We start from the raw sequence: 16,585 nt of genomic DNA on the forward strand, positions 1-16,585 counted from the left end.
AGTGAATTCTGAATACCATGGAGGTAGAATCAAGGAGAATTTGAGTTTTGTCCCAAAAAATGGAAAACTGAGCAAAGTAGTGTACAGTGATGACAAGGATCCTTCGTATCTAGTAGGAGTACGGTATGTTAATGAGGAGCAGCTGAGCAGAGTACCAATCTTGAAGAAACCATTTGAGTTATCCAAACTGGGGGAGAGTGTGCTGTGATGATCACGAGAGGCAGGTTGTTTAGATTTTTTTGTGCTTTTTTGGAAAGAACATGCGTTGTGTCTTAACCGATTTGATAAGTTTGAAGTGTCGTGTGTGTTTATTTGAAACAGGGCACCCCTCAAGGGGGTTATACTTGGTCTTGTGGGAAGTCAATTTCAAAGAGATAAAAAATATTCCTGGAGTGATTGAAGCACGCCGGATGAATTGTGTGGTGAATAGTGAAAAAGTGAATCTGTTCTTTTGTGTTTTGATATGGAGTCTCTCCCTACTCAAGTGCAGTTAGGGTTCATTATCTATAGAGTCAGAGCATGTATCCCAAGACCAATGCAGTGTGATCATTGTAAAGCTTTTGGTCATTTATCAAGTATTTGCAGAAGGGAGAAGTCAATATGTCCAAGTTGTGGAAAAGATCATTATGTGTTATAGTGATGAATATGTGACAAGTGACAAGTGATTAATGGCACTGCCAAGGTGGAGAGAAGGTCCAGGAAGATAGTAATCATAGTGGATGCGTCGGAGCAGTTGCTGGGGCTGAAAGATTTCTCAGCGAAGGAGTCACATGGAATATTGGCACAAGCCGTACCAACCTCTCAGGTCATAGAGCCTGAGAGGGGAAATATGGAGAATTTAAAAAAGGAAGAAGTGGGAGATTTTTTTGTTTTGGCAATGTACTACTTTTATTGGGATGGATTAAGTTAGTTTCACTATTACATATGGATTTTTTTACCCGTCCAGTTGCTGGCGGCAATAAACCTTTTTGGGATGTAGCCTGTTATAAAACCCACAGAAGAAGAAGAATTTCCTCCCAATGTGACACAGTCAAACTATCTTGGGTTAATTATAAATATCTTTGGTGTCATGCAGTGCAACATAGCAAACTTTCAAGTGAACTGAACACATCTCAGTATGTAGGGGGGATCTAGTTTCAGGTTGTTGTTTTTTTACACCTGCTACATTAGGTTGTTGAAGCAAATCCACTCAAAGTTGTCATTGGTCCGTCTCCCCAATGTTTCCCCTCTCATTGGCTAATTAACCTTTGAATGAGTGATGTTCCCGCAGATTGAAGGTGGTAATACTATAGGTAATGTTATGCCTCCTGATCAGGTTTATGAGAACACAAGAATGGTAGGAGAGATGAGGAAGGTTGTTACATTTTGTGACAGCAGCAATCATTGCACAGAAACATTACAATCAAGGACTAAGACGATAAAGATCTAGTGGAGCAGGCAGTGCGGTATCTTGGGATCACAGTACTGACATGGAAACATGTACAGGAGGACCTCAATAAGATTGAGAGTCAGGCCAGCCAGGAATCATGCATTGTTTAATTTGCATTATGGTGTTAATCCTACAATGGAGAATGCCAGAGGTTTGATGACTAATGTGCAAGAGTTCAAACAGTTTATTGAGCCAAACCTGATGTGATATGTCTGTAGGAGAGAGACATGGCTAAAACCTACTCTAGATTTTGTATTACAAGGTTATGTTGCAGTCTGTAGAGATAGGGTGGCAATGGGGGGAGGAGGGTGTGCTACCTTTTATAAAGCGAGGGATCACGTATGGGTGTGTGGGAGAGGGAGTGGAACATGAGTATGTCGTGGTAGACGTGTGGTTGATAGGGGGGAATATGGTAATAGTGAACTTTTACAACCCGTGTAAGAGACTGGAGTTGCTGGCCCTTGGGAATGTAGAAGGTCAAGATAGGAGACGGGTAATGTGGTGTGGGGATTTTAATACTCATAGTACGCTCTGGGGAGGGTTACGGACTGATGTAAACGGACAAGTGTTGGAGGAACTACTGAATGAGAAAGGGCTTGTTAGTCTTAATGATGACCGGGGAACCAGGATTGATCCAGTAACTGGAAATGAATCTGCTCTGGATCTTACCTTGATCTCAAGTTCAATGGCAGGCAGATGGAGTTAGGAGGTTTCGGAGGAATCTACAGTGGGTAGTGATCACTATACTATCACGTGTACTGTAGGATTGAGGGAGGAAGAATCAGAAGGAAATGGATTGAGGAGATTAATATTTGGGAAAGTGGAGCGGGGTCAGTTTTCAGGAGTTGAGTGAACAGAAGCTGTCCCAGGTAGATCTTAATTCAGATATAGAAACAGTCAATGAGGGAATAAGAGGAGCAATAATAGGGTTTGCAAGGCAGGTGATTCTTATGGGTACAGGGGGGAGAAAGAGTAACACAGTCCCCTGGTGGAGTGAAGAGTGTAGAGAGGCAGTGAAAAGTAGGAACAGCGCTTTCAGAATGTTGAAAAGGTCCAATAATTACCAACACCTGATTCAGTATAAACAAGCACAAGCAGTAGCAAGGAGGATCGTTAGGACAGCTAAGAGGGAGTGTTGGCACCGGTTTTGTGAAAACATAGGCCAGACCACTCCTGTGGGAGAGGTATGGGGGATGATTAAGAGGATGAGTGGGGTCAGAAGAGATTGGGATATCCCTATGCTGAAAAGTGGGGAGATTGTTGCAGTGAGAGAAATGGAGAAGGCAGAGATGTTGGCTCAGGCATTTGTGATGGTGCACAGCTCAAATAATCTGACAGAAGAGGGGCAGCGTGGGAGAGAGAGGGTCAGAGGACCACATCCAGGGGTCCTGGATCAGAAAAAGATGGTGGCGATACATTGAATGATCCAGATGAAGAGAGCATTAGCTAAAGCTGGGGTAACATCTCCTGCGAAGGATGAGATGTGTTACATCATGATGGCTAATCTCAGTGACACTGCAATGGGGAAAGTATTGGGCTTTTACAATAAGGTGTGGCAAGAAGGGAAATTGCCTGGAAGTTGGTAGCAAGCGGTAGAGGTGCCAATAAGGAAACCTGGGAAAGACCCTACTAGTCCTTCAAACTACAGGCCGATAGCGTTGACATCTCTTAGGGATGCGCAATATATCGGTGAACATATTGGAATTGGCCGATATTAGCTAAAAATGTCAACATCAATATCGGTGCATACCTATATAACGTAGATACATTTAAAAAAAAACAGTTTTATTTAACTAGGCAAGTCAGTTAAAAACTAATTCTTATTTACAATGACGTCCCGGACGACGCTGGGCCAATTGTGCACCGCCCTATGGGACTCCCAATCATGGCCAGATGTGATACAGCCTGGATTCAAACCAGGGACTGTAGTGACACCCCTTGCACTGAGATACAGTGCCTTAGACCTCTGCGTCCATGTGTGTGTGTGTGTTAACTATTTAGCTGTACTAGAATGCTTAAAAGGCCTCACTTTTTTTTTATCAGTTATCGGTATCGTATTTTTGGCAAGGAAAATATCGGATATTAGTATCGGTCAAAATTGTCAAATCGGTGCATCACTACATGTCATGTATGTAAACCTATGGAAAAGATGATTATAGAAAGGCTGACTTACTTTCTGGAGAGTAGAGGACTAATGTCACCAGATCAAAGTGGGTTCAGGAAAGGCAGGGGAATGATGGATCCTATACTGTGAGTCAAGTCATACGGAAGGCACAGGAAAATAAGGAGGTGGTGGTAGCCGTTTTCTTTGATGTAGAGAAGGCTTATGATATGATGTGGAAGGAATGCCTACTTATCAAGCTGGATAAATCAGGACCTCCCCGGTGGCAGTGATGCAGGTAGAGTTGGGAGAGATGCTGTTCAAGTTAAGAAGACAACAGCTAGCCATGACATATTGGGTAAAGGACTTAAGTTTACACATCCTACAAAAAAAAGGTGCTCCTAGAGTGCTGGGAACGTGAACAAAATCTGAATACAAGCTTTTGGTGGATAGGCAATTGCTTGGCGAGAGAGGTGGGGCTGTTTGGGAGGGAGTGTAGCCCCTCTGTGGGTCTTCTTGCAATCCCACCTTGGTGTCTCCCTCAACCAGTGATAGATCTAGGGTTGCTTGTGAGGGTAAGAGATGTTGAGGAAAGAGTAGATTCAGTTGTAAGTGAACATTTAAGGACACAAAACTATGCTTTCTAGAATATATTCACAGATGGACCTAAAACAGGGAGGAGAGCAGCAGCTTTTAGTGTTCCTGAGTTTAAGATGGCAGTGACGAAAAGAGCAACGGATCATTTATCCGTTTACACAATGGAGTTGTTGGCCATACTATTGGCTGCCGAGTGTGTGGAGGAGGTGAGGCCAGACAGGTTAGTCATCTGCTCTGACTCCTGTGCGGCACTGATGAGCTTAAATTCATGTGTGTCTCAGAGCAGACAGGATGTATTGTATGAGGTTTTGCATTGTTTGTATAGGGTGAAAAAGATTGTGATGTTCCTCTGGGTACCAGGTCATGTGGGAGTAGAGGGAAATGATAACATGGATAGTATTGCCAAGCAGGCTCCTAAACATCCTAATGTTGAGATGGAATTGTCAATCAGTAAAGCAGAAGCCAAGGGATTAATAAGAACAGTGGTTAAAAATAAGTGGCAAGTGTTGTGGGAGAGGGAGAGTAAGGGAAGACACCTGTATAAGATCCAGGAACAGGTGGGGGCTGGGAGGTCCTCAGGTCCGAGAGAGAAGGGAGGAAAGTGTAGTCACAAGGCTGGGACTGGGACACACAAGGCTAAATAGTACATTGACAGTGGTGGGGAACCATCCGACTGGGAGGTGTGATCATTGTCAGGAGGAGATGAACACAAGAGAACATGTTCTATTTCAGTGCCAGAAATATGATGAGAGAAAGGGAGCGATTGTTATTAGATTTGAGGAGTAATGGGGTTGAAGAGCCAGGATTAAGTGAACTGCTGTGGAAATCTTCAGGGGATGTGGTATTTCATTGTGTATTTCGTTTCCTTCGGGAGACGAGAATATTGGTTAGGATTTAGACCTTCGCTCCACACTCCAGTCCAGTTGGAGGCGGTAATGCACCTTAAAGTTGGTTGCCAACCGCCATATAGAATCCACAGAAGAAGAAGAAGAAGAAGAAGATCAGGTTTAACAGAGAGAGGGTTTGCAAAAGGAAAAATGGAAACAGTATACCTGTAAATAGACAAAAATCCAAAAGACAGTAGACATGAGAGTCGCCACTGTGGCCTTTTACGGGTGTGCACTGGGTCTTCTGGCGATGGGCCTGCGAGAAATGTTTTCGGGATTTGAAGAGAATAGGTGCACAATGACCTATATGTTCGAGTACCCCGAGTACCGGGTGAGTAGTTTGCCTATTGACCTCAAACAAATGGCACCGTGCGCGATTCGGTTTCGGTTCGGCGTAATTACTCGGCACTGTCAACAACACTCGGAACGTTGCTGCTAAATGCGTAACATTATTTTAGTGTCCATCCTTTTCAGGACTAGCTAGCATCCCCCCCCCCCCCCAGCTGTCAATGTCCAGCTGTGATTTTTAGAGCCATAATATGGATATGGCTAGCTATAAATTAGCCCATGGCGGATATATCATGCTGAAGCTCAAGCTACCTGTTGTCGTAAAGCACCTGCATTAGGCTTCCAATTTCAACATCGCACCTCATGCATGATTTTCAGGACGATTTCCTTGTTGAGGGTGTCGACGGACTGTGTCATGCACACCTAGCTACGTTTCACATTTACCATGGAATTGTACATTATTCCTAGTACTAGCTGCAATAGAGAGGTGGCATGGTAGGCAGTTACTGTATGTTGAGGATGCTGAGTGAGTGTGTGTGGTGTCATTGTATGTTACATCAGGGCTCAGGAGATCACACCTTGTGTTGGAAGCTGCAGTTGATCCATGATAAGTACTATAAGGTGATTATTCCACCCATTGAGTGCCTGGCACAACCAGATGGCCCTGTGTGGTCTGTCTGCGCTCACCATGGTGCTGATAAAATATGAAGAATTGGCCCAATCTATTAGAAGTAGCTATTATATTTATTACCCAAAATTGTTCTCGGATCTGATTTGCTCAATCAAGAGTCAGGATCGGCCACGTGGTGCCACACCTCTCCTGTCGTTCAGCATGCACACACACACACAACGATGCTTTCTCAATGTACTGTTTTTTCTTCTTCTCTGTGATGTGTTAATCTGCCTAGAAGTGTGGCTCAGCTGTTCCCAGCATATGGCTCTACCTCTAGGGAGGTGTGTGTGTATCCTTAGTGTGTTGTACTTTAGGACCGGAGAGTACGCGCTCTATCAGGGATGTGTGTGTCCTCACTATGTTTGTGTGTTGACAGCGTATTGCCCTGCCCCGACGCGTGGCCCGCCAGTACCCAGCGTATGGGCTTTACCTGTACGGAGAGGGCCAGTACGCTCAGGACACTCGCGGACTAAAACTAACCGGGGCCCCTGTTCTTTTCCTACCTGGAAACGCAGGCAGCTACAAACAAGGTGAGCCTCTATCACTATTAACCAAACTCATCCACTTTTCAAACTTACTCGAATCGAACATACCCACTCAACTCAGATTAGGGAATATCACAAGTTTGCTCTCTCCATTGCTCTAACAATGGAAGCTAATAATTTCTAATGTGCAATATCTGCTTCGGTTGCATATTGTACATAGGCTGGTGAAAGTCTTGTATTTGAGAAATATCTTATGGAAGGGTTTCCCAACTGGCGGTGATTTTATTTGTCCCCCAAGTTTTCTAAGCAAAATAAATAAAAATAAAAATATATATCTATTGAATATATTTTGGGCATCAAAATGCACTATGAGGACCCAGAGGATGTCACTTGAAAGTATTCATTAATATGCTTGTTTCCAAAGGGGGGGGGGGGGGGGGGGGGTGGTGTGTGTGTGTGTGTGTGTGTGTGTGTGTAAAAACACCAGCAAATCAGCTCCAAGGGATTTTAATTCTGGAAATCTGTTCCAAAGTATTCCCACGCATAAGAGTGTGTGTGTGTGATCGTATACAAGGTTTCAAATGATTCTGTTTTAGTTAAATATTATATCCGTGTGGTCAATTTGAGGTTTACAAATTATTTGTGATTATGTTCTCTTCCTCCTGATCTTCTGGCTGAATTTAGTTGATGTTCCCTGTTCTATGCCCACTCTAATGCAGATCTATCCTCTTCTGGTTTGGTGTTTCTTGTGGCTGCTGATGGGAGTAGAACACCCACGCTCTCTTTCTCTCACTCTCAATCTTGCATGCGTACGCCCACCCACCCCCACATACACACATGCAACATGCACATAGTTTGCTATTTTACCATTATGTGCATGATGGTATTCAGTGTCCTCCATCATGGGTTCTGTTGCATTAGTCTATTTACATGTTATGGTTACAATCACAAGCACATACCTCAACCAAGCAAACCTCATACCAGGCATGATTTTTATTTATTTATCTTTATTTAACCAGGTAGGCTAGTTGAGAACATGTTCTCATTTACAACTGCGACCTGGCCAAGATAAAGCAAAGCAGTGCGACACAAAAAACAACACAGAGTTACACATGGAATAAACACACGTACAGTCAATAGCACAATAGAAAAGTCTATATACAGGCAATGAATAGGCCGTAGTGGTGAAATAATTACGATTTAGCAAATAAACACAGAAGTGATAGATTTGCAGAAGTTGAATGCCCAAGGAGAGATTCTGGTGTGCAAAGGAGCAAAACATTTTTTATATATATACAGTGCCTTGCGAAAGTATTCGGCCCCCTTGAACTTTGCGACCTTTTGCCACATTTCAGGCTTCAAACATAAAGATATAAAACTGTATTTTTTTGTGAAGAATCAACAACAAGCTGGACACAATCATGAAGTGGAACGACATTTATTGGATATTTCAAACTCTTTTAACAAATCAAAAACTGAACAATTGGGCGTGCAAAATTATTCAGCCCCTTTAAGTTAATACTTTGTAGCGCCACCTTTTGCTGCGATTACAGCTGTAAGTCGCTTGGGGTATGTCTCTCAGTTTTGCACATCAGGAGACTGACATTTTTTCCCATTCCTCCTTGCAAAACAGCTCGAGCTCAGTGAGGTTGGATGGAGAGCATTTGTAAACAGCAGTTTTCAGTTCTTTCCACAGATTCTCGATTGGATTCAGGTCTGGACTTTGACTTGGCCATTCTAACACCTGGATATGTTTATTTTTGAACCATTCCATTGTAGATTTTGCTTTATGTTTTGGATCATTGTCTTGTTGGAAGACAAATCTCCGTCCCAGTCTCAGGTCTTTTGCAGACTCCATCAGGTTTTCTTCCAGAATGGTCCTGTATTTGGCTCCATCCATCTTCCCATCAATTTTAACCATCTTCCCTGTCCCTGCTGAAGAAAAGCAGGCCCAAACCATGATGCTGCCACCACCATGTTTGACAGTGGGGATGGTGTGTTCAGCTGTGTTGCTTTTACGCCAAACATAACGTTTTGCATTGTTGCCAAAAAGTTCAATTTTGGTTTCATCTGACCAGAGCACCTTCTTCCACATGTTTGGTGTGTCTCCCAGGTGGCTTGTGGCAAACTTTAAACGACACTTTTTATGGATATCTTTAAGAAATGGCTTTCTTCTTGCCACTCTTCCATAAAGGCCAGATTTGTGCAATATACGACTGATTGTTGTCCTATGGACAGAGTCTCCCACCTCAGCTGTAGATCTCTGCAGTTCATCCAGAGTGATCATGGGCCTCTTGGCTGCATCTCTGATCAGTCTTCTCCTTGTATGAGCTGAAAGTTTAGAGGGACGGCCAGGTCTTGGTAGATTTGCAGTGGTCTGATACTCCTTCCATTTCAATATTATCGCTTGCACAGTGCTCCTTGGGATGTTTAAAGCTTGGGAAATCTTTTTGTATCCAAATCCGGCTTTAAACTTGTTCACAACAGTATCTCGGACCTGCCTGGTGTGTTTCTTGTTCTTCATGATGCTCTCTGCGCTTTTGACGGACCTCTGAAACTATCACAGTGCCGGTGCATTTATACGGAGACTTGATTACACACAGGTAGATTATATTTATCATCATTAGTCATTTAGGTCAACATTGGATCATTCAGAGATCCTCACTGAACTTCTGGAGAGAGTTTGCTGCACTGAAAGTAAAGGGGCTGAATAATTTTGCACGCCCAATTTTTCAGTTTTTGATTTGATAAAAAAGTTTGAAATATCCAAAAAATGTAATTCCACTTCATGATTGTGTCCCACTTGTTGTTGATCTTTCACAAAAAAAATACAGTTTTATATCTTTATGTTTGAAGCCTGAAATGTGGCAAAAGGTCGCAAAGTTCAAGGGGGCCGAATACTTTCGCAAGGCACTGTACATAAAATAAATAACAATATGGAGATGAGGTAGTTGGATTGGCTATTTACAGATGGGCTATGTACAGGTGCAATGATCAGGAATCTGCTCTGATAAGCTGATGCTTAAAGTTAGTGAGGTAGATATGAGTCTCCAGCTTCAGTGACTTTTGCAATTTGTTCCATTCATTGGCAGCAGAGAATTGGAAGGAAAGGAGGAATTGGCTTTGGGGGTGACCAGTGAAATATACCTGCTGTAGCGCGTGCTACGGGTGGGTGCTGCTATGGTGACCAGTGAGCTGAGATAAGGCGGGGCTTTACCTAGCATAGACTTATAGATGACCTGGAGCCAGTGGGTTTGGCGACGAATATGAAGCGAGGGCCAGCCAACGAGAGCATACAGGTCGCAGTAGTGGGTACTATATGGGACTTTGTTGATGAAACGGATGGCACTGTGATAGACTACATCCAATTTGCTGAGTTGAGTGTTGGAGGCTATTTTGTAAATTACATCGCCGAAGTCAAGGATCGGTAGGATAGTCAGTTTTTTACGAGGGTATGTTTGGCAGCATGAGTGAAGGATGCTTTGTTGCGAAATAGGAAGCAGATTCTATATTTCATTTTGGATTGGAGATGCTTAATGTGAGTCTGGAAGGAGAGTTTAGTCTAACCAGTGTTAGTGGAATTCTAAATTCCTATATGTTTTGTAGCCAAAACCAAATTCGCACTCTCTCTATTTCATTAATGAGTTGTAAATTCATTAATTATGCATGAAATAGATCGAGACCAGTCTTAAAGGTCAGGTTATAGCGTTTAATTCAAGAGAGTACTGGTTACATACACATTTTTCCACAGGTTATAAACTGAAAATGACGTCATCAGTTTCTCACACTCTCTCCGATCCACACAATAGCGCAGTGTCTTCAGGTCTGGAGACTGTCTTCTACTCCCCTCATAAAACAAACATTCCAATCTGTCTAAAGAGATATGCCATCCCTCTCCCTTAAACCCAAGGTACAGACAATTAATTTGTTTTACTTACATTTTCAGTAACAGCTTATGTTCTAATTTAAATGTATACATAATTCATCATTTCAACTATAATTTCCTCCAACACCAGACACCTAGGTTTTAGAATATGTGCACAATTATAAGTCAGAACCGTCCAGAGTAGTGATGCTAGGTGGGCGGGCATGTGCAGGCAGCGATTGTTTGAAGAGCAGCATGCATTTCGCTTTACTTGCATTTAAGAGCAGTTGGAGGCCACGGAAGGAGAGTTGTATGGCATTGAAGCTCGTCTGGAGGTTAGTTAACACAGTGTCCAAAGAAGGCCAGAAGTATACAGAATGGTGTTGTCTGCATAGAGGTGGATCAGAGAATCACCAGCCGCAAGAGCGACATCATTGATGTATACAGAGACGAGTCGGCCACGAGAATTGAACCCTGTGGCACCTCCATAGAGCCTGCCAGAGGTCTGGACAACTGGCCCTCCGATTTGATACACTGAACTCTTTCTGAGAAGTAGTTGGTGAACCAGGCGAGGCAGTCATTTGAGAAACCAAGGCTGTTGAGTCTGCCGATGAGAATGCGGTAATTGACAGAGTCAAAAGCCTTGGCCAGGTCGATGAATACGGCTGCACAGTATTGTCTTTTGTTGATGGTGGTTATGATATCGTTTAGGACCTTGAGCTTGGCTGAGGTGCCCCCATGACCAGCTCAGAAACAAGATTGCATAGCGGAGAAGGTACGGTGGGATTTTAAATGGTTGGTGACCTGTTTGTTAACTTGGCTTTCGAAGACTTTCGAAAGGCAGAATAGGATAGATATAGGTCTGTAACAGTTTGAGTCTAGTGTTTCCCCCTTTGAAGAGAGGGATGACCCTGGCAGCTTTCCAATCTTTGGGGATCTCAGATGATACGAAAGAGAGGTTGAACAGGCTAGTAATAGGGGTTGCAACAATTTTGGCAGATCATTTTAGAAAGAGAGGGTCCACATTGTCTAGCCCAGCTGATTTGTTGGGGTCCAGATTTTGCAGTTCTTTCAGAACTTCAGCTATCTGGTTTTGGGTGAAGGGGAAATGGGGGAGGCTTTGGCAAGTAGCTGTGAGGGGTACAGAGCTGTTGACTGGGGTAGGGGTCGCAGGTGGAAAGCATGGCCAGCCATAGAAAAATGCTTATTGAAATTCTCGATTATCGTAGGTTTATCGGTGGTGACAGTGTTTCCTAGCCTCAGTGCAGTGGGCAGCTGGGAGGAGGTGCTCTTATTCTCCATGGACTTTACGGTGTCCCAGAACTTTTTGGAGTTTTGGCTACAGGATTTCTGTTTGAAAAGGCTAGCCTTTGCTCTCCTAACAGCCTGTGTATATTGGTTCCTAACTTCCCTGAAAAGTTGCATATCGCGGGGGCTATTCGATGCCAATGCAGAATGCCACAGGATGTATTTTTTCTGGTCAAGGGCAGTCACGTCTGGAGTGAACCAAGGGCTATATCTGTTCCTGATTCTATTTTTTTTTTTAATGGGGCATGCTTATTTAAGATGGTGAGAAAAGCATTTTTAAACAATAACCAGGCATCCTCTACTGACGGAATTAGGTCAATATCTTTCCAGGATACCTGGGCCAGGTCGATTAGAAAGGCCTGCTCGCTGAAGTGTTTTAGGGGGTGGTTGTTTGACCGCAGACCCATTACGGACGCAGGCAAGGAGGCAGTGAGTACGCAACGAGTGCTCCCGCACATTGGTAAACCGGGCTATCTGCATTGTGTCCCGCCAACCCCTCTATTATGCTACTGCTACACTCTGTTCATCATATATGCATAGTCACTTTAACCATAACTACATGTACATACTACCTCAATCAGACTGACTAACCTGTGTCTGTATGTAGCCTTGCTACTGTTATAACCTCGCTACTGTATATAGCCTGTCTTTTTTACTGTTGTTTTATTTCTTTACTTAACCTATTGTTCACCTAATACCTTTTTTGCACTTGGTTTGGGCCTGTAAGTAAGCATTTCACTGTTGTATTCGGTGCACGTGACAAACTTTGATTTGATCGCTGAGATCCTGGTTGAAGACAGCAGAGGTGTATTTAGAGGGCAGGTTGGTCAGGATGATATCTATGAGGGTGCCTGAGTTTACGGATTTGGGGTTGTACCTGGTAGGTTCCATGATAATTTTGGGTGAGATTGAGGGCATCTATCTTAGATTATAGGACGGCCGGGGTGTTAAGCATATCTCAGTTTAGGTCACCTAACAGTACAAACTGTGAAGATAAATGGAGGGGAATTAATTCACATATGGTGTCCAGGGTGCAGCTGGGGGCTGAGGGGGATCTGTAACAAACAGTGAGAGACTTATTTCTGGAAAGGTGGAATTTTAAAAGTAGAAGCTCGAACTGTTTGGGCACAGACCTGGATAGCATGACAGAACTCTGCAGGCTGCCTCTGCAGTAGATTGCAACTCCAGCCCCTTTGGAAAGTTCTATCTTGTCGGAAAATGTTGTAGTTGATGTTAACATGCATGAAACCAAGGCTTTTACGGTTAGTCAACAGAAGTCAACAAATGATAGCGCCTGGGGAATAGGAGTGGAACTGGGGGCTACAGGGCCTGGGTTAACCTCTACATCACCAGAGGAACAGAGGAGGAGTAGGATAAGGGTACGGCTAAAGGCTATAAGAACTGGTCGTCTAGTGCGTTGGGGACAGAGAATTAAAGGAGCAGATTTCTGGGTGTGGTAGAATAGATTCAAGGCATAATGTACAGACAATGGTATGGTAGGATGTGAGCACAGTGGAGGTAAACCTATGCGTGATGATGATGAGAGGTTTAGTCTCTGGAGGCAATAATTAATGTAGGTGAGGTCTCGTCATGTGTGTGGGGTGGGACGAAAGAGCTATCTAAGACAATTTGAGTGGGACTGAGGGCTGTGAAATAAAGCATTAAAAACTAGCCAAGACAGCAGTAGACAAGGCATATTGACATTAGAGAGAGGCATAAAGCAATCACAGGTGTTGATCAGGAGAGCTAAGGTAAACAAAATGGGGTACAGTGTTATTGAAACAGTCCTGGGGGCATCATCTGTGTAGCCGAGTGATCATAGGGTCAAAAGAGTAGCAATAGGTGAGACAGGGTGCTGTACGGTATTCACTACTACACTCGGCGAGCAGGGGACACAGCATTCAGAAAAAGCTAATGCGCCGGGGCTAGTAGATGGTTCTGCGGCGATATCATAACAGAATAGCCTGTTGAGACTAGAGGTCGACTGATAATGATTATTTGAGGACCAAAAAAAAAGCCGATACCGATTAATCGGACGATTTTTAAATAATAATGATAAAAAATAAAATAATAATAATAAAAAAAAATATATAATTTTAATGTAATTTTTTTTATTGATTTATTTATTATTATTCATTTTTTTAATATATACATAATGACAATTACAACAATACTGAATGAACACTTATTTTAACTTAATACATCAATAAAATCAATTTAGTCTCAAATAAATAATGAAACGTTCAATTTGGTTTAAAATAATGCAAAAACAAAGTGTTGGAGAAGAAAGTAAAAGTGCAATATGTGCCATGTAAAAAAGCTCATGTTTAAGTTCCTTGCTCAGAACATATGAAAGCTGGTGGTTCCTTTTAACATGAGTCTTCAATATTCCCAGGTAAGAAGTTGTAGGTTGTAGTTATTATAGGACTAAAAATCTGTCCAAAAATGCAGATTACCGATTGTTATGAAAACTTGAAATCAGCCATTCCGATTAATCGATTGACCTCTAGTTGAGACCACATCGGGCGATCACGTTGGCAGTCCAGACATGTTGGATCAGATGGGCTCCATGTCGACAATAAAGGTTCCAGGCCAATTGGCAAATTAGGTAGTTGTAGCCCTAGAATTAGTTGGTATATGGGCCTAGCTCGAGGCTAACTGGTGCTTGCTTCCGGACAGAGGCGTTAGCTAACAGTAGCCACTCGTTTGCAGCTAGCTAGGAGTAATGATCCAGAGTGGCAGTAATCCGGTGATATGGTAGAGAGAAGCAGTCCGATATGGTCTGAGTTGATATCGCGCTGTGCAGACTGGCAGGTGATTGTCCAAGCTAAGGCTGGCTGATTCCGGGGGGAAAAGGCGAAGACCGCTAGCCGTGGCTAACAAAGACTAGTAGCTAGTTAGCTGGCTAGCTCCTAATGGAAGTTCCAGTTATAAGGAATAAAAATAGCAGATCCGTTCCACATTGGTGAGGCGGGTTGCAGGAAATTGTATTTAGTTTGAAGATAGAAGTGAGATTATGATGTATACGAAAAAAGACCGGCTATATACAAGGGGCCATCTTGGATTCATGATCTTTAGATGTTTTACATTCAACAACATCAGCACCAAGTAGGCTATGTTTAGGCTACTTTAAAGCCTGTCAAGCCTAATACCTAGTTTTACATTAAACACACTTAAAGGGATACTTTGAGATTTTGGCAATGAAGCGCTTTATCTACTTCCACAGAGTCAGATTAACTCATGGATACTCTTTATGTCTGCATTCACTATGAAAGAAGTTGGAGGTAATTATGCAAGCCAATGCTAATTAGCATTAGCACAATGACTGGTAATAGTATGTTAACAGCTAGCTGTTACAATAGACTGCCAGTCATTGCTCTAATGGTAGTTAGCAATTGCACTAACTCTAGTTAGCAACTTCTTTTAAATTGTACGCAGAGACATACAAGTGGTATCCACAATTATCCCTTTAATCAGAGTTGATTTAAACTGTTAAAGAGTGCTACTGTTCATAGGGAGGTGAAATGAGGTCCAGGTTCACAGGTAAATTGAAGGGATGCTTAAATCCATAATCTACACACTGCCCTCTGTTTTGCTAATCAGATTACTTAACTCCAATAGTAAATCTAGTCTATTCAGAGGTCATCTTGTGTTGATATCCATGAGCTTGGTCAACCTTAATCCTCACATGGGGGGACAGCCACTGTTCAGGGATGTGGTGGATGAATGTCAGGGATAAGGGATAAGCAAAAAAATAGAAATTAAAAGGAAATTTCACCCTGGTTCTGCCACGGCACATAGTCATTACTATATTAACAACATTACGTTCTTTATCATAAAATCATAAAGATTATCGAAACCACAAGCTAGAACGAGCACGTTTTCATTTCACTAGTAGAAAGTTTTGTTTTTTACTGTATTTGGCTGCTAAACAACAAAGTCCAGCATTCATTTTTTAAAATGTTTTTTATATATTTATATTTTTTTAATCAATGTTACCATTATTTAACTAGGCAAGTCAGCTAGGAACAAATTCTTATTTACAATGACGGCCTAGTGGGTTAACTGCCTTTTTCAGGGGACTGAATGACAGATTTGTACCTTGTCAGCTCCGGGATTCAATCCAGCAACCTTTCGGTTACTGGCCCAACGCTATAACCACTATGCTACCTGCCACCCCCATTCATAGTGAATGCAGATACCGCCCTGCTAGGTAGATGGGGGGTGCCCACAAACTTGGATGATGGTGTTATTTACTTCTAACGACCAACACACAGTAATCTCAGAACTTCTCTAGGCAAGATATTTTTGAAAACGTGTTTTTCATCATGCCTGTGTGGTGTTCTGTGCTAACAACAAATGAGCACGAAAATGAGTTTGTGCCTTCGGAAAGTATTCAGACCCCTTCACTTTTTCCAAATTTTGTTAGGTTAGAGCCTTATTCTAAAATGTATTAAATAGATTTTTTCCCCCCCATCAATGTATACACAATAATCACGAAGCAAAAACAGGTTTTGAAGCATTTTTGCTAATCTAGTAAAAAGAAACTCATATTACATTTACATAACTATTCAGACCCTTTACTCAGTACTTTGTTGAAGCACCTTTGGCAGCGATTACAGCCTTGAGTCTTCTTGGGTATGACGCTACAAGCTTGAAACACCTGTATTTGGGGAGTTTCTCCTATTCTTCTCTGCAGATCTTCTCAAGCTCTGGATGGGGAGCGTCGCTGCACAGTTATTTTCAGGTCACTCCTGAGATGTTCGACCGGGTTCAAGTCTGGGCTCTGGCTGGGTCAGTCAAGGACATTGAGACTTGTCCCGAAGCCACTCCTGCATTGTCTTGGCTGTGTGCTCAGGGTCGTTATCCTGTTGGAAGGGGAACTTTCGCTCCAGTTTGAAGTCCGGAGCGCTCTGGAGCAGGTTTTCATCAAGGATCTCTCTCTACTTTGC

General features: G+C 42.7%; 1 protein-coding gene across 2 annotated transcripts in view; it reads left to right on the forward strand.

Moving 5' to 3' along the window:
- Positions 1-5,110: 5,110 nt before the first annotated feature.
- The window catches only part of pgap1 (post-GPI attachment to proteins inositol deacylase 1), a 28,227-nt gene continuing 16,752 nt past the window's right edge, over positions 5,111-16,585 (forward strand). For both annotated transcript variants that reach the window (XM_036974116.1, XM_036974117.1), the window contains exons 1-2: positions 5,111-5,345; positions 6,352-6,505. In XM_036974116.1, coding sequence (XP_036830011.1) covers positions 5,214-5,345; positions 6,352-6,505 — 286 coding nt within the window. In that variant the 5' untranslated portion in view covers positions 5,111-5,213. The remainder of the gene's footprint in view (positions 5,346-6,351; positions 6,506-16,585) is intronic.

Source organism: Oncorhynchus mykiss, chromosome 3, assembly GCF_013265735.2.
Source record: "Oncorhynchus mykiss isolate Arlee chromosome 3, USDA_OmykA_1.1, whole genome shotgun sequence".
In the NCBI taxonomy this organism is placed as follows: Eukaryota; Metazoa; Chordata; class Actinopteri; order Salmoniformes; family Salmonidae; genus Oncorhynchus; species Oncorhynchus mykiss.